The sequence below is a fragment of the Acanthochromis polyacanthus genome, chromosome 20, assembly GCF_021347895.1.
Source record: "Acanthochromis polyacanthus isolate Apoly-LR-REF ecotype Palm Island chromosome 20, KAUST_Apoly_ChrSc, whole genome shotgun sequence".
In the NCBI taxonomy this organism is placed as follows: Eukaryota; Metazoa; Chordata; class Actinopteri; family Pomacentridae; genus Acanthochromis; species Acanthochromis polyacanthus.
Genome location: NC_067132.1, coordinates 18,532,038 through 18,554,423, shown reverse-complemented (window position 1 = coordinate 18,554,423; position 22,386 = coordinate 18,532,038). Strand labels below are relative to the sequence as shown.

Here is a 22,386-nt window from a genome sequence, read left to right as displayed (position 1 = left end):
GGCTTCGACCATGTTTTACTGCGCTTTTCATGGGAGGTAGTGATTTGGAACTGTCTGATGTTAATTTATACATCCATTATATACATGCAGTCACAAACGGCCTGCAAGATCTGCGTGAATCTGCTCCGCTTCCCCACGGATCCAAGCCTGACATGAGATCCAAGCAAATATCATCTTTTCATGTCTTAATTGTGACACAGACTCGACAGAATTGTGGTCCTTTAGTCCGAGTCGTCAGTCTTTCAGCTCTGTTCTGTAACTCGCGTGTTATACAATATCCTATCATGGTGCCAATGGTGTGCTGCAATACAAATCAGAAAGAAATGATCATGTCTGAATGTTTCTAAGGTTAATTGATTAATTTCTTAGTCATGAAAATAACTCAAAGCTTAATGTGATGTCCTTAAATTGATTTCATTGTCCAGTGAACAGCCTAAAACCCAAATATATTAAAATCTACTATGACATAAAGTGGAAAACAGTCAATTAGCATTTTTGTTAATAAATTACTTCTGACAATAATAATGAAAATATAATAACTTGGTCAAGGCCACTAGAGTTCGCAAAATTAAAATAAGAAAAACTAAATTTGATACTCTTCAAGGACAGGGCCACCAATCGTGTAATAATGAAGAAAATGATGAGTGTTGCACTTCTTAATACTAGAAGTCCTTAGCATTGATTAAGAGTGAAAAAGTGATGGGATGTCAGGGCATAACACCCTGATGAAGACTCTGTGGATCGAATTGCTTTGGTTTGTCCATTTAATAACAGATTTTTATATTTACAGTCGGAGAGCCTTGGATCATTTTTAGACTCGGAGGATTTCACTTATAATAAATGGAACAGTGATAGTTTTTCCATCTTCAGCTGACTCATTGTTTGGAAAATGGTGAATAGTGCCCATCACAATTTCCCAGAGCTCAAAATTAGAACTAAATGCCGTATTTTCTGAATTTCTTTGTCTGAAATGTAAAGGCCAAATACATTCAATTCGTTTGCACATCTCACCAGCACCAGGAAAAGCACCAAATCTTCACATTTGAGAAGCTGACAACAGGGATTTTCACTAATATATATATTTATATATATATTTATATATATGTGTGTGTGTGTATTTCAAGCACATGGTCAATAAATATGAAGCATGTTTAACTTGAAATGAACAACTGCTTGCCACAGTTGGACAGAGAGGTAGCATTAAATGTGAAATAAATGTACCCATCTGAAGCTGAAAGTCGGTATTTTTAAAAGCATCAAACTAAAGAGAAACGAACAACAACAAAGAGATGAAAGAAATGCACAGATGAAGAGAAGCGGATGTGCTGACAGATACCAGGCACTGTCAATTAACTTGTTCTAGTGATTGCAACACTTCCATATCAGCTTTGAGCTTTAAATGATTATTGTGGAGAACTTTCTGGAACAATTACATTGTGTTTTTTCTGTATTTAGTTAGTCTTTTGAGTGCAACGCTGAAACAGTCTTGCTGCAGAACTTGTTTGTCTACTAAGGTAAAACCTGACACTTGAAGCAATAACCGTGAGTTGACTTTAAGTGTCAGCTTACCTTCGTTGCTTCTGTTTTCTGTGCTGACAATAAATGTATTAAAAAAATGTTGGAAAGACTGCACAAATGGCTCTCCCATTATCTGAGGTGACATTTTTAGACTTCCAACAATATCTAATTTGCAGTGCTATTCAACAGAGAACAGCAGAATGTTTTATATTATTGGTTCAATAAATGACCTCAACGATGATCTAAATTCTTACTTATTAATGAATCCAGTAACCGGCTATTCATTGCAGCACAAATTATCATAATTATGCACACTGTGTTATGATTCCTACTAGAGTTGTTGAAGTATAGTGGCATTGCTGACAATGGTGATATTAAAAAAAACAAACAACTAATTAATATCAAAGTAATAAAACAAGATCAGAAATAATCTATACAGTTAGTCCAGTTATACAGTACAGTTAGGATTAGATTATTCTGAGCGTAATGAAAATCCAAAAAGAGACAAAACACACTGTAATCAAAGAAAAAAGCCAGAAGCTTGCTTTATTTTTAAAAAAACCCCACACATTTCTATGCCTATCTTGATGATGTTTTTCCTTTGAATTTCCTTTGGCCTTGATAATGTGTTTTAAAAACCTGATAATAACAATCTGACTCTCCCATTGTGCCCTGTATATACCATCAAACATGAGTTTTCTTCACCAAAGTGAATGATCAGTTACACTCAGATTTTTTATCTCTTCCAGCTAACCTCTCACTTTAGCTAGAGCGCTAGGCAAAGCCAGACATCACAGAACTGGACCCAGGAGATTTACAATGAAATTTCACACAGTACCGCATGCTACAGTGAAAGAAAAAGCTGTGTGACGGTCTCTTTGCTGCTCTGCTTATTGTCTGTAACACTGCAGGTCTGCAGTCCATAATATAAAGGCTACAGCAAGACTCTAGAGGTCTCTTTCACAGGATGTGTGAAATTACAAACATTGGCTGACCCCAGGCTATTTCGCTTTCAATATTAGCTTCATGTCAAGCGATTTCTGGAGTTATTAGATTTATGGTAATATGCGCGTACAGTAAAGTCAAATTTGATGGTGTGCAGCGGGTGCATGGGCCGACACTTTGATAGGAGGGATGGGGATCGTCACATTGACTGTATAAGTAACGGTTAGATAATTAGTTTGGTGCGTCAGGAGCGCTGATGAGGAATTGTCACCAAAGGATTTGAACACTGAAACCATAGCAACGGTGGGTGGTTGTGCTGATGATTAGAAGAAACAGACACATAAGTACTGGATACCCCTGGGACTGGGCGGACATGAGTCGCAAATGAAAGTTGTGGAAAATCACAACTGCTCTGCCAGCTACTGGATTTGAAAACAAACACACAGCGACACGGTGCAGACATATGCAGGCAAAAACAGCCAAGTGGGACTAAAAGACACACAGGCAAAGGTGTAAAATGAATCATTTGTCTCTCGTTTTGGCCAACTTAGCCAAGAAGTAAGAGTTTTTTTTCTCCCAAATGCTTCACTAGATTAACTAGGTATTTAAATAACCAAAGTAAATGAAGTATTTTAGTCAGCATTTGGCATCAGGCAGACACAAATGTAGTGTTTTTGTGGCTCAGAATGGGCCTTTGGAGGGCGGCTATGCACAACAGTAAACATAATTGGTCTGCAGACAGTAAAGGCAGTAAGTCTTTGTTACCCTATTTGACAGAAATCTATGTATTTTCTTGTCATTTTCAACCATTTGATAAATCCTTGACTCTGCATAATATCACTTTGGGGGTTGCATAAATGCAGTAAGCCTGAAATGGTTGACACTAGTCTGATCAAGAGTCCCAAAGTAAATCAAAAACATCAAGCACAGGAGTTCAAGAAAATTTGGGGGGCAGAAAAAAAGCAAAATATCTCCAAACTAAAGCTAGTTTGCTGTTTTGGAAATATTTAGCCAAATAAAAGCTTTTGTTTTCCTTCTGTCCAAGCTATCATGAGCTCTCACTCACCAAACCCCACCCTCCCTTTACTTCTGCTTTGCAGCAGTCATACTAACTACTGCTGACCTTGAAGACACCCTTGTGCACTTGTTTGTCTCCGTGTCCTGGTATAATCAGAGGAGAAACAAGAGCAGCAGTAGTTCTGGGAAGTGGGGAAAACATTATCTCGGCAGTGCTGCCACACTGGACGACAGTGATGCAGATAAAAACTGAATAGCTCACCACTGTTCAATACAATGAGTACTTGTGAAAACAGACCAGGGGCCCACTGAGGGGATTTTGTGGGTCAGTTTGTAAAACTTTGAAAATGAGTCACTGAAACTTGAGAAACATTGCCACAAAGCCCACAAATGTCAAGTTCATCTCCAGGCATCCTTTATACTATTATGAACATAATTTCTAAGAATTTTTTTTTTGAAAACAAAAGCACAATGAAGTCAGTTCATTCGTCTAAACTGACATCAAATGAACTCTATAAATTAACCTGCCTAATTTAAACACTTTGTTAGGGAGAATAAATTGCTTAAAGTCATTAAAGTGTTTCAATCATAATACTTAATACAGAATTACAGACTTGACTTTGCTGTAGCAGGTGGAAAAAGGATTACAGCTGCATTTACAGGCCTGCAGGAAGCCCATCCTTCAAAAAAAAACAAGCACTGAGGCCAAATCACTCCAACACTGACATGCCAGACCTTAGTGGGGAACTGGAATACCTAAGACACCTATTTCATTGACCAAATACATTAAAGGAAACCTTTCTGCTCTCCAATAAGCTATAGCCCAGACTTCTCGACACAAAGCCTTTGAGAGCGACACAGTATGAGAGCAGCCTGCTAGGACCTCAATCACCTCGACCATTTTTATCATCTTCACTGTACTTTTTCCTCTTACCCTGACTTTGACCCAGATCTGAACAGTGGATGACAGAAAGGCATTAAATGAGCATTAATGTCATCACGCCAAATTCCCCCTTGGAGACAGTCATTTTGGGCCTATATGACACTTTTCTTTCATCATCAGGAGATAAGTGGGTCATCTGCATGTAGAAATGTCCTTTTTTCTGGTGTATTATTGAATAGAGGTACTTCTAACGATGAGCTGCTGGAGCTTGGATTAGGCAGCAGCGTCCACACATGCCAGCTAACCGCTTCACTCCTGACCAAAGTCAGTCCAGATACTTTCTTGTGAGCCCATATACCCTGAGGTTGTCATCGATTCAAGTGCCCCCCCCCCCACTCTAAAGCTGTCTCTAAGCTCGGGAGAAGGTCAGGCAAAAGCTGGCTAATCATTTCTCCACTCTGCTCTGGAATGAATGCAGTCTCCAATCCTGTATAATGGCAGGAGTGGGTAGAGAGGGAGATTTCTGAGTGCTAGCCAGAGCACAAAATAGACATCATGAATGCTTACTGGTACACACTGAAGTCAGGTACTTCCCCCACTGGCAGTGTAGCACCTACAACATTAACAGCCTCTTGATGGGGAAACAAAATAAAACTTCCTGAAATTCAGACACATTTAACCTCAGCTACTGTCTACATACCATGACGGCTGTACAAGTTGCTGAGTCAGTCTCACAGCGTTTATTTATGAAACAAATCCTGCTAATAAACATATACACTCAAGAAAAATATAAACGCAACACTTTTGTTTTTGCTCCCATTTTTTATGAGATGAACTCAAAGTGGTCTTTTATTGTGGGCAGTCTGAGGCACACCTGTGCACTAATCATGGTGTCTAATCAGCATCTTGATATGGCACACCTGTGAGGTGGGATGGAATATCTCAGCAAAGGAGAAGTGCTCACTATCACAGATTTAGACAGATTTGTGAACAATATTTGAGAGAAATGGTGATATTGTGTATGTGGAAAAAGTTTTAGATCTTTGAGTTCATCTCATAAAAATGAGAGCAAAAACAAAAGTGTTGTGTTTATATTTTTCTTGAGTGTATGTATATAATCACTTTAGATATTTTTAGGATATTTTGAAAGATTTTTACTTATTTTTTGAAAAGATTTACAAGAATTTTCTTGCCAAATTTGGAGGATTTTTTAAATAAAACTTTTAAAGTAAACTTTGAAGGAATTATTGGAATTTTCTTCCAGAAGGTTTTGCAAATTTTCAGAAATTTGGGGGATTTTATATTTATTTATTTTTGAGTGTATATTAATGCATCCCTCTATGTGTAGTGACGATAACACTGCCTAAAGATCTTTATATATTACAGTCCTAGTGGTAGACTTGTTATTAAAGCAAATGCAATAGCTCAGGTCTCTCAGACACATGACACCGACACGACAAGACCGTCTGTGAAAAATACATGAGATGATGGCATCAAGAGACCAGCTTCAGCACCTTAGTCTGAAATCAGCTCACGCAAAACAACCAAATTCCAGCCCTGTTGGCATAACAGAGCAGAGCTGCACTACTGCACTGACATGAAAAAAGCATGTGAATGCACAGTACACGTGATTAGTATAGTACTGCATAAAGATGTTAACAGAATGTATTGTACAAAGTAAGGACTACTGATATCCGATGAGAAGGACGACTATTATCCTGTGAGATAAAGGCACAACAACCTCACAGCTTCAGGTGCCAGTGTCTTACTGAGATGCTAGGATAAGCACAGCCTGATCTACACAGAAAGACAGCAAAATCACACTCAATCGCTGAACGTTGACAGTGAGCCGAGACAGGTTTCTGCAGCGGTTTATATATTATGTGTTTCAAAGGGGCTTATCAGTGATCCCCTTCAATCACACTTAGACCGAGCAACAGTAAAAGCTGATCAGGGCTTAGCTATCAACTACACAATAGTGTCGTCAACCTCTTAGGATGCAAATATGTAGCAATAACAGATGAGGTTGATGAATCAGCAAGGGAAGTTTTTGTAACCAAGAGACAAAGGCTACAAGGAGGATTGCAGTGGGGTTAACAGTTCAAAACCCTGGAATATCTGAAGGAAAACCTGAACAAAGACTGAATGAGAAATCTGCTCCCCTCGTGGCAACTTTGCACTGCAGTTCACACACCACTGCTCCAAATGTAAGTTTGTGTATCTGTGTGAACGTAAACAGCGTGGATAAAAGATGTGCATGAATATTCATTAAACCTCTACTGAGTAAATAAACACTGTACTGAGGCAAAGGCTACACTGAATGAGCTAGGGGGTTCAGCTTCACATGATGATGCATTTCAGAAAATAGATTATCTTTCCACACATACAAGCACAAGGGCAGCCTGTTTTCATCATGCAACACATCAAAGACAGACTGCTTCTTGAGGCATCGTGTGAAAACAACCTGCTCTCCATCTTCCACTGCAGCCAAGAGCTGCTTGCAGACTAACTTCAGTCCTCCTCTGCCTGGGCGCCACCCTGCCTGAGTGCCGTGACAAAGCATTCCTCAGCCAGCAGCAGAAGCAGCGACCTGCTGGGAGTGTCCGCCACGGGGACGACAACTCGCCACAGCCATTAACACTGCAATCACAGGTTCTTAGCCCTTCTCGGCTGTGTTTGGGTTCAAGTAATGTATGTTGTACAACTGCAGATTAAGCAAATGTTATGCCATCAGTTACTTTTGCTGGAAGTGTATAACAACTGGGTTGATCTTTCCTGAAAATAAAAGATGTCATTTCAAGCACCGTATGGATTTGCTCCTCTAAATGAAAGCTAAAGAGCTGGCCGTGAGGTGATGAAGCTGTCCATTCCATAAGGGTCAATACCGTTTTATTGTCAGTGACAGAGAAAAGGTTGCAGCAGGTGGTACCAAAATAAAGTGAAGTACACACAGAAAGAGGTCTGCTTGGAATTTCAATTAACATAATTTTTGCGACTCAGTAAGCTCTGAAATTGTCCTGCTCCACCACCCAGCTCAGGGTTTTGACTATGCAAAGCACAAGGCAGCTCATTATTTCTCTGTGTTTATGGATATGCAGCTACTATAGTTTCAAATTGCAACCATAAGCCTAAAGCAGGGCTACATTAAAACAATATAGAAACCCTAAATTTTGGTAAGACACGTATCATAGCAATGGAAAATGTAGCCTGCTTCATCACAGCATTCATACAGTGTTTTGCAAAGGCTATAACAGTATTTTTTGCTCCCCTATCGAGAGTTAAATGCCTTTGTGCAAGGGTTGGACATGATGTGTATCCATCATAAGCGTAAACAAACAGAAATTTAATTGCAGCCAATCCAAGGTGCTGTATTCCTGCAAAATGCTGCAGCAATTGAGGCAAAGTGACCATTATTTCAACCCAAGGGGGATCTGCTTGCTCTGTTCGCTGACGCATGCAGTCAATGTGGACACTTCATTTGAAATAACCAGCTGCTATTTATTTGTTCATGCATCCCTGCAGTGCTTTCACAGAGGTATGGAAGGGATAAATAGATTTTGAAAGCACAAAAACACACAATGAGCACAATTAATTGTAATAAACATTACATTAAAAAGTTAGATGAGGAGAAATTAATCTTTGATTTGTGAAAGTACTCTATCCTCTCCACTAAGCACATCTGAATGGTATCATTACTCCAGAGTGGACTGCAGCAGTGTGTACAGCAGGTAGAGCTGTGCGATGACCGGCCTGGGCGCCTGCACTCACCTGTACACATATTCTTGCTGACTAAAGCTACTGAATCGACACCAATTCAATAAGAAGACATTCTGTCAGCAAGATGTTCGCACACAGAATCACAATCAAACATGCGCAGACACGGTACACACGCTAAATGCGCATGCACACACCAAAAATTCTCATGAGGGCTCTAACATTTCATCAATTAAGACACAGCAGAGCCTGCACACGGCTGCTACACTGGTAGGAGGGAGGGAGATAAACAGGAGGCTCTCTGGAGATGCTCTGCAATACGTCACGAGACCAGCAGCAAGAAAACAGCTCGCTGGGAGGGGACAGTGTGTTCAGAGACAGAGTGGGGAGAGAGAAGGTAGAAAGCAAGAGAGAGCCGGGACAAGGACAAGGCCAGCTTCCGAAGAAAATCAGTTTTATAAACCCATCTTTTGTCAGCTCTGTGATTTTTCCCCCCATGTGCAATACAAGCATGTCTGCGAAATATGATGGGTCTCCTTTTAATACTATAGCGAGACATTTTTTGCTTTCCTGTGCCACAGAAGGATTAGCAGGGAAGCACAGCAAGCAGGAAAAATACCAAAGGTTTCAGTGCATCCTAATAATTTCCTGCCCTAAAGGTGGGTCAGAAATTTGCAAAATCTACCTAATGGACTTCAAGTCATTTCTACACATGCATAAATAGACTCACATAGGAGATGCAAGAGGTCATTCTCTGACTTAGTTTCCATCACCTGAGAGAGGAGCTGGAGGCTGAGAAAGGGCATCCCACCTCCTGCAGTACCATTTCCATTTCAAAGGGTTCAGAGCCCATCTGCATCTGGCATGGATTCTGTGGTTGGCACAGACCACACAATAAGCAGCGATCAGCTGAAATTCAATTCCGTGCCTGATTGCTTTTACCTCAAAACAAAGGTGGTCGCAGTGGCTGTGTCTCCAGATACTGACCACTGGCAGTACAGAAGGTAAGGAGAGTGAAAGTAAGCGCGAGGCAGGATAGGATAAACAAACTGAAGAGGCAATAAAATGAGCCTCTGGCCTCATATGGATATAAACCGTGGCTTTATGATGGTCATAACATGTAGAAAGTAAAGTTGTATCTCCACTCAGAGTCCAACATCGACCCCATCATCAAGGGTGTAAACATGATGACATCTATATTCATTAATCAAGCAACAGCATTCGGAGAACAGTTTTTAATAAGATAACACAGTGTTTCCCCTCCTATATGACCGACGAGGTGGGCCGCCTCACTGGTATAGGCCACCGCCTCATTACAATTTTGCCGACATTGCCGCCTCACTGGTCCGCGCCCAAAAAAAGAAAAAAAAAAAGTATATTCGCCGCTGAAATCAACAAGTCAGAATGGCAGCCTTTTCTCGCCGTGCCTGAAGACAGCAAGGCACATCCCCGTTGGTCGGTAACACTCAGTTCTCGTGTTTCAAATGTCGGTCGTTCCGATTGGCGAACGTTCCTAGCGTCAACAAGCATGGCGGACAAGAAGCGGCAGCGCTCCATCGTTTCATTTTTCGGGCCTAAAAGCAGGTGTGTATCACAGACATATGTCAAATTAAGTATGAAAACTATCGCATGTCATCAAAATAAAGTGAGCAACGCAATGTAGGCATCGATCTCGCTTCCTTTACTGAGTTTGCTTACTGTTTTGTTGTCCGCGGCGATACGAATTGACACTGACTGCAAAAATGGCTCCCGTTAAAACATTTAGGCACGACAAAACCCGTTCTCACGAACGAGACAAATGATTTCAACGGAATATAAAGTTCCTAGTTTCTTTTGATAAAATGATTTATAGAGTGCCCAAAATTATAGCATTCAATGGCAAAACAAATTCTGTGTTCAAATTCTAGTTCTGTGTTCAAAAAGGTAACAGTTTTGAAAACAGAACTAACTCCTTCAGAAAACCAGTTGTTAACCCAGAGTTGAAGTTTTTGGAAATGGCTACAAACAACAAAATGTGCTCCAAATTGTGCCAGAATGCCCCATTTTGCATCTTTATTTTCAAAATTTTTACGGGGGGGGGGGCATTTCTCCGGACCCCTCTAGTTGCTTCGCACCTGCCGATGCAAGGGCCTTTGGCCCTTGCCTACACCCCACCACCTCACAGACATTTCAACCCAGGGGAAACACTGATAACGTCCACAGGCATAATAATAAAGACCACACTAAGCCGCAAAGATTGACTAATCTGAAGATGAACTCGTGTGTAGGTGTCCACCTACACCTCCTACCAAACAGATAAACAGGGCAGCTGCGACCACCGAGGAGAGCCTGAGAAAAATCAGACCTCTGACATTTCCATTGTCCAGGATGAAAGGAGAGGTTGCATAGCAGTAATTACATTTGGTGGGGAAGAAGGAAACATTGGCAGAGGTTGTCTGGGCTACCTAATCGTGTGTGCGCATGCCTGTATGTGTCCTTTATGTTTGTGTGTGTGTCCCACCAATCCTCTCACTCCTCGCACTTGCATTAGCCCTCATCTAATCACTAGTCTCACTCCCATGGCTGATTCAAGTCTCTCGTTTTCTAGCCAAAAAGTCCCAAAGCGCTCTGCCTCCACAAGGCCTTGATTACTCAGCTGTTGGTTTTGTTATTGAAATGAATTCATCTTTAATAATTTCACTGCAGACACATGATTTGGCACTTTTCTGCTCTAATGTTATAAACTGCACTCCCTGTCCTATGAAATGGGGTTATTATTACTGTGCAGGACTGTGCTGCACAAGCTGGAGATAAATAGTGAGTCAGTGGAGGACAAATACAGTCGGTGTAGCACTAACTGCATTCTCCTCAACTCATTCAGCCGAAGTGCCCTTTTCTAATCACACCTGCCCTCTTCTACCAGCCTCTGCATGCTTAGCAGGAAGACATACTGGAGTAAAACTCAAGGTGCTCTATGTGAGACTTCATAATTACCTTTAGGCCCGGTCACACCGCCCGAACTTTGCTGGAGCGTTCCTTGAACAGTAGGGAGGGGGGGCTGAATTTCGACAATGCTCGTCACCGCGCACAAAATGGGAAAAAAATCGAAAACACGGGCGTTGGATTTGCGGTGCACCGCTGAAGCCGGCGGTGTTTTAGCGTTGGTTTAGCGGTAGCGAGCGTTGGTTTAGCGGTGACGCGAGCGTTGGTATAGCGGCGTTCTGCGCATGCGGGCGTTGGCTCGGCGGGGGTATAACGTTGGTTTAACGGCATACCGCTTGTGACTACAGAGCTGAACGGATCGTTTTGATACGAGTTCTGATAGATTTTTGATAGAAGTCGATAGTTGAAGTTCATCATGCCATGGCATGTTCAGGCCTTCTCAGTATCCACTGTCTGACCCACACAACTCTGTCTCTCCTTCTCTCGCTTCTCCTTCTGTCAACAGCTTGTTGCAATCTGAGGAGGTTCGGATTCTGCTGCTGGACTAGTGCACCAATCATAGCAAGTCTGGTGATACAGTTTTACTATAACTTTGAGCAAATTCGATATAGATGAGGTGTGAACTCAACGGCAGCTCGATTCCAAATGAGCTCCTGGTCCATTTCTCCCCGTATTTATAGCCAAATTCTGGTCCCGCTCCGACACCTCTATACCAACGCCAAACCAAAGTTCATCGCCGCCATGGATCGCTGCTTCAACGCCCGACACCGTTCCAGCAACCCCATGTCCGTTTGTAAAACGCTTACAACCGCTCCACCGAAGTTTGTGCAACGTTTAATCGCCGCCCGGTCAATGCTGGTGAAGCAGTGGTGGTCCAGCGTTCAAGATTTCTGCGTTGGCCTAGCGGACCCAAGTGTCCACGAACTTGCGTCTAGCGGTGCCAAACTTTGACTGGGCGTTGGTGGAGCAGGGGTGAACTTTGCCGGGGCGGAAAATTGCCCTCTCCTCACCGCTCGCAATATTTTGTGCTTTAACGGGGGCAAACTTCTGTTAAACGGTCGTGAACAGTTACGAGCAGTGATGAATTTTTTTCACCGTTCAAGGAACGCTCCAGCAAAGTTCGGGCGGTGTGACCGGGCCTTTAGTTCCACACTGAAATTTTGTGTAACAAAATATGAATTACAGTGAACCGGAAACTATTGTGCACATTCTGCAGTATTTCAAAAGAGGACAGATTGGGAAATATGAGTGAAAAGAGAAGTTTGAAGCCACTGGATGGGCACTGACTTCAGAGACTTCAGCTGACATTTGAAAGTTGGCATTAGAAACATGCCATCAAATGAAGTACACCACAGTCTTGTAGATCCTCTAAACTTCTGTGCGAGACATTTTTACCCATTTGTACTATTGGCAAGTTAAAACAACTGCCCATTTAAAATACATTACATTTGGAATGACCAGTTTTGCTGCTAAATTTGTATTGCACGCAGAAAATGGAAACCAGGTAGCTGCACTGGCAAACAGAAATTACAAAATTAGTGTCCATTCTTGTTATTTCAATGCACAGAATGCAAAGCAAATCCTATTGAGACTGTTTTGACAGATATTACAACTGCAATAGGAGTCACAACTTTGATAGAAATGTACATTTTTACATTTCTTTTCCACTGAAAAAAAAAAACATTAAAAATGTCGAGTTTTTGCTGTGGTCTGTACCAAACAATGTTCCTCCATGTCTGGAAAACATGATTCATATATCGGGTCATCTCTCTAGCACCACAACAGTTCATTTAAAACGGTATGCTGTGACACAGTTTAACTTGATCATAAGATTGCACCTCCTTCAGGTTTCAATTAACTGCTCAGTCCTAGATCAGACTGTTAAAACTCAGAGCAACACTGGGGACCCTGCTCGTCTCGTGGTTAAGTCACATGTCACCTAATCCAAACATCCACAGTCTGGGGTCCAGTAAAGCAGCTGAGGGACCTCTGCTGCATGGCCTTTCTCTCGAACTGACGATTTCTACATTAGCTCTGCAGTTAATGATTGTTTGGAGTGTCAGCTAATCTGTCAATGTTTTTCTTAATTGGTCAATTAGTTGCTAGATCTATCAAATGTCAGTAAATAATAACAAATGTGGCTCAGTCTGAGATGACGGTGTCAAATGTCTTCTTTGTAACCCAAATATATTCAGTTGAACATTACAGATGAAAGAAACCAGAAAAAAATCAAATATTACACTAGAATTCGATTCATTAGTTATCAAAATACTGAGCAAATAATTTAATTCCTGACATTTAATCGATTAATCATTGCAGCTCATCGTAATATGAATGCAAAATCTAAAAAAGAAATCCTAAATTTAAGTAATAATATTCCTGCCACAGAAGTACACCACATGGAATATTACCTTGTAATCTCAATGACGACACAAAGAGTAATGTCACAAAGTCTCAGTGGGGTGATAAAAATCACAGATGGGACTGGCTAGAAAACAACAACCCACAGCTGGTTAATAGCTTGAATGTCTGATGGAACCAAAGCCATATTTTGAACTATTTATGGTGTCACAAGACAGATCCTGCACTGGAAATTATCAGCAGATGAAGTAAAAACACACAAAAAGAACTTAGTGAAAATATACTTTTCAGTTCAATTTTAAACTCCTCGTTTCTGATGTGTAACATTGTCTCCTTACTATGAGGCATTTCCTCTTTGAAACAACCTCCCTCCCTCTCCTTCCATAATCGTGATGGATTATTTGTTCAGTGCCAAATTTCCTCAGATGAATACAGATGATAGATCAATAAATGATGGATAATACCGATAACTACAAGCACCACAAGCCTGAACAGGAACTGAAAGCAAGACACAGAGATTAGGGTTTCTCTTCATTCGTCTCATCTGTTTGTGGTATAATTAATTTATCGCCTGTCCCGGGACTGAAGGAGGCATCAGTGGAGAGAAATAATGTATTATGTATAGAGATATCAGTGTAAAAAACATATATAAAATAGTGTGAGAGGGGAAAACAAACAGATTCTTCTTCTAAATTCAAACCACCATAGAGATAAAAGGATTATTTATGCTTTCAGCGCAAGAATTGGCCCTGCCATGTTGACTCCTCCACTGCTCATTATCTGAATACCAGTCAACCTTTGGGGTTACAAGCAGCTTAAGTGTCTGCACTAAGCCTGGAGGGGTGAAATGAGACAGAAACCAGGCATGGGGCCTTTAATTTCTCCCTTTCTCTACGGGGCATGGAGCAGAAAATTTGATAGTACAAGAGTCTATCTTAACATATATATTTTTAATACATACAACACGTGTCAGGTATGATACACAGTTCTATTTCATATGCTTTCACATAAAAACAACAGGCAAAAGCAGAAACATCACTTGGCAACATTGCGTCTGATGAATTGTTCGGTCAAAGCTTTTTAAACGTGCTGCTCTCCTCTTTTATTTGTAACTGTAAATTGTATATCCATGCAGTCTCGAACTGTGGATTGGACAAAACAGACAATCTTAAGAAACTACCTTGGGTTTTAAGAGTAATTTCTGACATTTTTTGATTGAAAAATTCACTATTGTACAAAAGCATTAGCTGTGGCCTTAAAAAGCAGAAGACAAATACAGGTACAAAGCATGAGTGCTTTTCAAAGACAGATTATTTTCACGCATCTGTCTATAGCTCCGCTGCACATTAAGTACGGGTGTCAGTTTTACTTTTAAGAATTTGAGCTGAACTGCACACACATGCACATAAATCAGATTCCAGCTGGACTCAAACACTGGAACAGCCCTGGGATAACTCATTCGATGACATGAACATTAACAGCACCCTGACAAATAAAAGTGACATAAAAATGTAGCCGACGGCTGCCATCTTTTCCCTCATTTACACTTTCTCAGCTCCAACTATGCCTGCCAGTTTCATCACCAGGTCACCTGGTGTGCCTCTGCTGCATGGAAATCAGAAGGAAACTGCCTGACTTCAACTTCTGGGCTCCTACTTTCCTGTCAGGAATATGAAGGATGCAGGTAAAAGGTTCAAGCACAGAAATCAATGAAGCCTTTATTATTCTGTAGGAGTGCAAACATCCGAGCCTTGCCCCGACAGCAGCCCTGAACTTCCTTCACATTTTGGGGAAGGCTGTGTTGGGTCTTTGGGGAGTCATGGTAAAAACCTCAATTAACAAACGGGATCGTTCATAATCTGGTGCTTATCGTGGGGGAGCATGTGGTGGCTATGGTGCAGCTTATCATGGAGGAGCATGTGTTCGCCATTCTTAATGATCAGAGGTACATTTGTCCCGTTGGCTTCCCTGCCAACTCTAAAAGTGGCCTTGAGTTCTGTGCAAAAGAACAGCTTGCAAGCTCTTGCTGATTTTGTCTGTGTTTACAGCTTTTATTCAAGGTTCCACTGACCTTGGATGGCAAAATATTTTGCCAGAGTTACACTACAAAGATAGTGGCATTAGCTGAACCTTTAAAGCAATGTGGTTTGTGTTTGATCTTAATTGAGTCTTACAGCAAAGCAAGTCCCATGTAGAAGCACTCCATAATCATAAGAAGTTCAAATATATATATTTAAAGCGGAGTTCTTAAAGGTTTATGTTGATGGTCAAGAATGTGACAACTGTTGGATGTGATTGTAGAATAACAGCACTTTTGCTAAATTTCACAGTTGAGGGGATTTTACTTTCTAAGTCTTTATTTGTTAAATTATTATTGACCACAAATTGCTTTAAATCTGCATCTCTATCTCAGAGGCTGCCTTGCAAAAAGTCACTGGTGTCTTTGAGAAGCCTTTGCACATAAAACAGAGGGAACGTTTTGCGTCTGATTTTCTAAATTAAAGAGATGGAACAAATTCAAAGCATGTCTTCTGAATTGTTAACATTTATTACATGACTTAACAAAAGGCTTCTTATCCCCACGCTTGAAAGCTACGTTAAGAAGTCACACATCAAAAATTTGCTCTTAAGAGCATTTAATCATCTTTAACAGGCCTTACATTTTAAAGAAGAATGGGATAACGTTGATGAAATTAGAGGAGGAGATGGCGTCTAATGAATTAATTAAAGAAAACAAACACTGCCATTATGGCATGCCAAGACTCAGTGGACCATGTCAATATGGCTCCTAGCTTATTGAAATTTGCTTTCTCATAACCACCCCATGTTGCAAAACAGTCAGATTTAATGAATGTCAACCCTCCCCAGACCATCAGGAACACACCACAGGCCCTCAAACTGTCAATATTTCAGAGAAAGCAAGCCGACAGCCTGTTAACAGCAATAACTCTTGCTCAAAATACAACTTACACCCTGCTCTCACCTATGCACATATAAATCCAAAAACAGGCTTTTCACACAAGTAAACTCTGAGAAACTGTATTACAGCTACTCAGCGTGAGGTAGCTGATAGAAACAAGTTCCTGATAAAGAAAATCAAACAGAGCCCAATGCTTTTATCAAACCAGGAACAAAATGCTACAGAATAACGGTGGCGGTAAGGAAGAATCTAATGCGATGGTCCTGTTGTTTTGTGTTTGCTCAGTGTGAGAGCAGGAAAGAACTATAATGCCAACACTGGTTTGTTCCACGTGTTTTTGCTATAGTTATCACAATATGAACTTTGTCCATGCCGACAGCTATCTTCATAAACAGCTTATCATTTCGATATGTCAAGGTTTCACCAGTGTATGAAAGCAAAAGCTGTGTATGGAAAAGTATTAACAGAATCTGTGGTCACAGTAGCACTGCATCTGTAAAATACACAAACTGCATGACTGTCTTCTGCATTTCAACTGCAAGTACTGACTAAATAATTTATGGGCACATTCAGTGATAGGAGAAAACTAAGAAATATTGGGTCTGCTTTAGACAATGTGGAGACATCTTTCCAGTGACTGTCTCTGCACGTGAACAAAATGCACATCTGCAGGCAACAAAAGTTAAGAGAACCTAACAAGAATGCAGCTGCAACAGGTTTTTATGTTGCTGCGACCTCCTCATCTGACCCTCAGATCAAACACCCCTAAGGGGAGAGATAATGAGCATTGTGCTCAGCGGGACTCAACCCCTCGAGTGACTACTAGTCTGGAAACAAGCTCTACCTCCTTGTAGCATGATCGTTACAGAGTCCTCTAGTTTAGATAGCCGCATTCACAGTGTGAGTGTTCTTCACCAGCAGCAAAGCCACACGAACTCCTCAAGTCACAGAGGACAGGTTTGGTTTACGGACACCATCCACATCCAGTTTAATGTGAGACTAGTGATCTGTGACGACAATGAACCAAAGCCTATGCCCGCTTCAAAGAGGTGGTGGGCAGATACAGCCCGAGGGCCTTTGATATTTTGAGTTAACTGTCAGTCTTACACTGTTTCAGTTCTTTGCCATCAGACGGCTTTCTCTCAAAGAAGCTGATTGTGTGATCCAGAGATAATAGGACCCTGCTACTGCTGCAGTTTGGAAACTGAGATGATATAGTTTCTGAGAGACTGCTGAGTGACATTTTGATAATCCGGGAGAAAAGTCAGCTAGATCATTGCGGCTCTTTCCTTCGTACCTTGCGCTGTAGATGAAAAACGTTAAACAAATAGTTTTAAACAGCGAGTGTATAACAGGAAGACATTCAGTGACAGCAAAGAGGAGACTCTGGCACAGGCACTCTCTCAGAGATGTCTCAGAGCCCCAAGAGCGAGAAGGGATTATGTAAGTCACTCAGTATACTGGGTCACCCAGTCGCTTTTGATGTGCACTACAACTTTACCACCGCTATGCTCATTGCAGAGAGTCTCATTTTGTAGATTCTTTGTATGCATGAGCACCACTGCAATCTTGAAATGTTGAACTCACCACAGACAGTTAATTATGATGGGATTACATATTAATTCAGCCCTGCACTCTGCTGATGTACAGTAGTTAAGGCTTAATCTGAATTTTTTTTTTCCTGACCTGAGAAGACCCAAACCTCTGACTGTGACTAATACTGCTTTTTAAAGGGAAAGTACAACCGAAAATAGAATTCAGTGTTAACCAGTTAATCAGCATCAAACAGACAGGCTGTAACAATCTAGAGAAAAAACATGGGGTTGCAAAATAAACAGTGAATAACTTAACAACTGTTGAGATGCTATAAGACAGCCAGCAGTCGTGACGATTTTATTGGTTTATGTCATGTATGCCTGTATCTTTTCTGACTCATAGTTTTGAGCCCTACATTTCAATAGAAACCCACAAGGTGAGTGACTAATTCACAAGCAATGGACAAAACAATGCTAGGAGAAGATTTAATCAGTTCAAGTCCTTCTGCTCTGATTCCCAGGTAAAGACACAAATCAGTGGAACAGCTCGATGCAAATTTCCCTTTAAACCCATGTTATGCAGCGCTTCCGTCTTTCAATGACGGCTAACCTCTAGCACGCAGTACACTGTTTTTTTCTATGGCTCTATTGACAAAGAGGAATAATAAGGAATATATCATTTGCGTGGGTGGTTTGGCTTTACAAAACATCAGAGCAAGCCTAGGCAAACATTACTGGTGCATTTAGCCTTCTAGGTCATTGCAAGACTGTGGCACAGCTGACTGTGTTGATAAAGGCAGCACTGTTGGGACAGGTAGGATGTTGGCTGCTCCACAACATGGGCTCATTGTTTCTCTGGCAGTGTCATGTTACTCCCACTGCAGTAAAAACAAAACCCAGCTTGTTCGAAGCCATAGACAGATTATAGATTCCAAAGAGTATGCTCATGGTACTGTAAAGGTAAACTTCTGGGTGCTTTGAGCCTATGCCAATTTCTGGTTTACAAACATTATTATTATTCTTTATTTAAGAAATTTTTTTGGATTTGTTGGGATTTCATGTATATTTTTGTTCAGCCAGAACTTTAGCTCAAGGTAATGGCCATAACTAATAATACCATAGTGTCTAAGCCTTGATAGTTATTATTATCAAGTAAGGTTATTTTAAATATTTTTTAGGGTTTTCATTTCTTAATATTTAAATTACTCAGGTCAATTCACACCATACTTTTTTAAGAAAAAATATCTACGAATCTAATACTTTTTTGTAATACGTGAATGTGTCAAAACAGGGCTTTTTAGGGAAGACATCCCCCTGACATGGAGTAAGAAGCCCCCCTTTATTACCAATATTTTCCATACTCTAGTCTCAATTCTGGACATATTATGTGCACCCTCATCTAATATAACCACATAAAAGCTACCAGACAGTCAAAAACTCATTAGCTGTCTAAGGCTAACTGGCTGATTTTATACATACATTTATTTTTTTTATTGTTATTACTGTAATAGTATTATACTATATTAGCTTACTGTAACACTAGCTAGCTAGCCTGCATCTTGGCTAGTGTTGGCTAAACATCTGTGATGATTGGCAAATTTCCACTATTTTTATGTAAATACTTTAAATATAAATGAATAGTTCATAATACTGTAGCAAGCTATAACTTTTGTCCTTGTTCCAATTAATTGCCAATAACGACACCTTAATTAATTTTTCTCTCCTACGTTTAGGCCTGGTCTTACAATAAAGTTTTAGTGTGTTATAATTTACCAACCCTCCACTTGCGTTCACTTAAGCCTATTTCTTGTGTACATGTTATGTCAATATTCAAAATATATTTATTCTAAAACAAAATAGGCATTGTTCTAAAGACGGCGTGTGTCTCCGGTTTACCCTTTTAATTAAGAGCCACAACTAAACCTTTATTACCTAAAATACACCTGCTAACAAACAGTTTCATAAAGCTAGCCCTTGTAGCTACATTTAAAATGATCGTTAAGTGATGCTTATTTCAAAATAAAAGCGTACATAATATGACAGCGGATTAGATGACCTTGATTTTAGAAAGAAAATCATGCTGAAGACAGTTAATACAGATTTATTAAATTTTTACATATGCATCTTACTTGAGCGTGCTGATCGCTTTCATTAATTTGTTTGTTTAGGTTGCACCTTTATTTTACTCCTGACCGGAAATCGTGTTAGTATTTTTGAAAATTGACACACTTTTAGCAAAAAGGTGCTACTGGCAACTGTCACCTCCTGCTGCTCACTAACCCCACTTCACATTTAGTTTTACAACATAATGAGGAAGAGGACAGTCCAAGTTAATCAGTAATAAAACTGGTTAATAAATTATAGATGCAATAAAAGACTAATATATCCTCAGCACTCCCTGTACTGACCGGCCACGGCTACAATCTACCAGGAAGAGACGCAAACACCTCACCTTTACGGGGTTAAACAGGCAGTTCAGATGAATATAGTTAACATATGGGGGGTGTATGGGGTGTGTTTGTGTGCTAGCTTGATGCTAAAGGAGAACACAGCCTCACACAAGTTTGTTTCTGCTCGATATTCGGCCTATTCACACCGCTACTAGTTTCGCAGCGTCGGTCCAGCGTTGCAAACACCCACCCCTCCTGCACCATTTCCGTGTTTTATACGGAATCAGTTCCACGGAGCTCCGTGCCACGTCAATTAAATACACAGTTTTGGCTGATTTATAATGCAAGACAATAACACGGTGCTAGCAGGCAGCCAGTAGTGGACAGAAAAGCACTGCGACATGGGTGCAGGAAAACCGGTTAATAAGTGAAAGGCTGCATGACGTGTCTAAATCAATGAGACAGTAACAATGTGATGCTAAAAGCACACAACTTACCCAGTGCCACCTCGCAGGCTTTGCGCAGTTGTGAATGGTGAGCCTTTTTCACCTCCTTGTCGGCCAGGATCTTTTCCAAAGCTCGTGTAAGGAACATGTTTTTCGTCTTTTTGCCCTCAAACATGTCGCACCGGAATTTGGAGCGAGGTGTGCCTGGTCCCAAAGGGGGGCTGCAGCCGCCTCGAATGGAGATGTATTCCTTTACAAATGTCAGCCGCCGAGCCCCTAACAGACAAACATAAATAAACACAGAAGGTGGGGTAAATCCCTCAGATTGCCATTAACGACCTGCCTCCTGCGCCATGTTGGAGAGAGGAAGCGACGTCACGTACGTTGGAGAAACGGCCGCAGTGAGGCAGCAGGGAGAGAGAGGACGGAGACATGGAGGAGCCCACACAGGCTGCTGTCACCCAGACAGACCTGACAGCATGGCGCATGGAAACCAGCGCTTACAAAATAATAATAATAGTAATAATAACCCTCCTGACCGCAGAGAATAGATTTCCTTGAATGATCTTTAAATGGGTCAATATATGATTGAGTGACTTTTGAAATCCATGGGATATACACTCAACAGAAATATAAACGCAAAACTTTTGTTTTTGGTCCCATTTTTATGAGATGAACTCAAAGATCTAAAGCTTTTTCCACATACACAATATCACAATTTCTCTTAAATATTGTTCACAAATCTGTCTAAATCTGTGACAGTGAGCACTTCTCATTTGCTGAGATAATCCATCCCACCTCACAGGTGTTCCATATCAAGATGCTGATTAGACACCATGATTAGTGCACAGGTGTGCCTTAGACTGCCCACAGTAAAAGGCCACTCTGAAATGTGCAATGTGAAATGTTTATCTCGTAAAAATGGGAGCAAAAACAAAAGTGTTGCATTTATATTTTTGTTGAGTGTAACTTGCATACATTTTTATTAAAAGGTAAAAAAAAAAAGGAATGTTTTTCTGTTCATTATGATCATGTCTTTTAAATTCTATAATTATTTATTATGGAAACAATAACTGTGCAATCCACCATTGCAAAAATACAACATCAGTTAGATTTTTAAAAATTATATATTTCAATTGCATGTATAGATAGATAGATTTGGACACACTTTCTCATTCAGTGCTTTTTATTTATTTGTACTATTCAACATTATAGACTAATGCTGAAGACAAACATATTTTGTTTACAACATAATTCAATAAGTATTCTTTTATAGTTTACTTTTAGTCTGGATCCACGGATTTGTTAAAGATTTCCGTGTCGTTGCGGGATAGCATCACGGTGTTACCGTAACTATGACAACAAGTGGACACTACGTCAGCTGCCTGCTGATGATGGCATGATTGAGATCTGACTACAATTCGGCCACTACGGACTTATTCGTCTGACATTATACAAAAAATTATTAACTTGTGGGGTGTTTTTGAGTCGGTATCCGGACATAATGTGCAGATGCATAGCACACTCAGTGCGAGGTCATTTTGTTTGTGGGTACATCTATCTTAAATAGCCACATTCTGTGTTGTGATCATCAGTAACTAATAAACAAATGCTGCATTTCTAGAGTACTGCGCACTCTGAGTGCTTTTCTTGTTCTATCTGTTTTACTGTTCATACTAGAATTATGAGAAATTAGATTATCCAATAATTAGAAGCCATTATAACATTTTTCTTT

The 22,386-nt window shown here is 40.5% G+C and overlaps 1 protein-coding gene across 2 annotated transcripts in view; it reads right to left on the bottom strand.

Moving 5' to 3' along the window:
* The window catches only part of arfgef1 (ADP-ribosylation factor guanine nucleotide-exchange factor 1 (brefeldin A-inhibited)), a 61,121-nt gene extending 40,084 nt beyond the window's left edge, over window positions 1-21,037 (bottom strand). For both annotated transcript variants that reach the window (XM_022206486.2, XM_022206487.2), the window contains exon 1: window positions 20,703-21,037. In XM_022206486.2, coding sequence (XP_022062178.1) covers window positions 20,703-20,826 — 124 coding nt within the window. In that variant the 5' untranslated portion in view covers window positions 20,827-21,037. The remainder of the gene's footprint in view (window positions 1-20,702) is intronic.
* Between the last annotated feature and the right edge of the window lie 1,349 nt (window positions 21,038-22,386).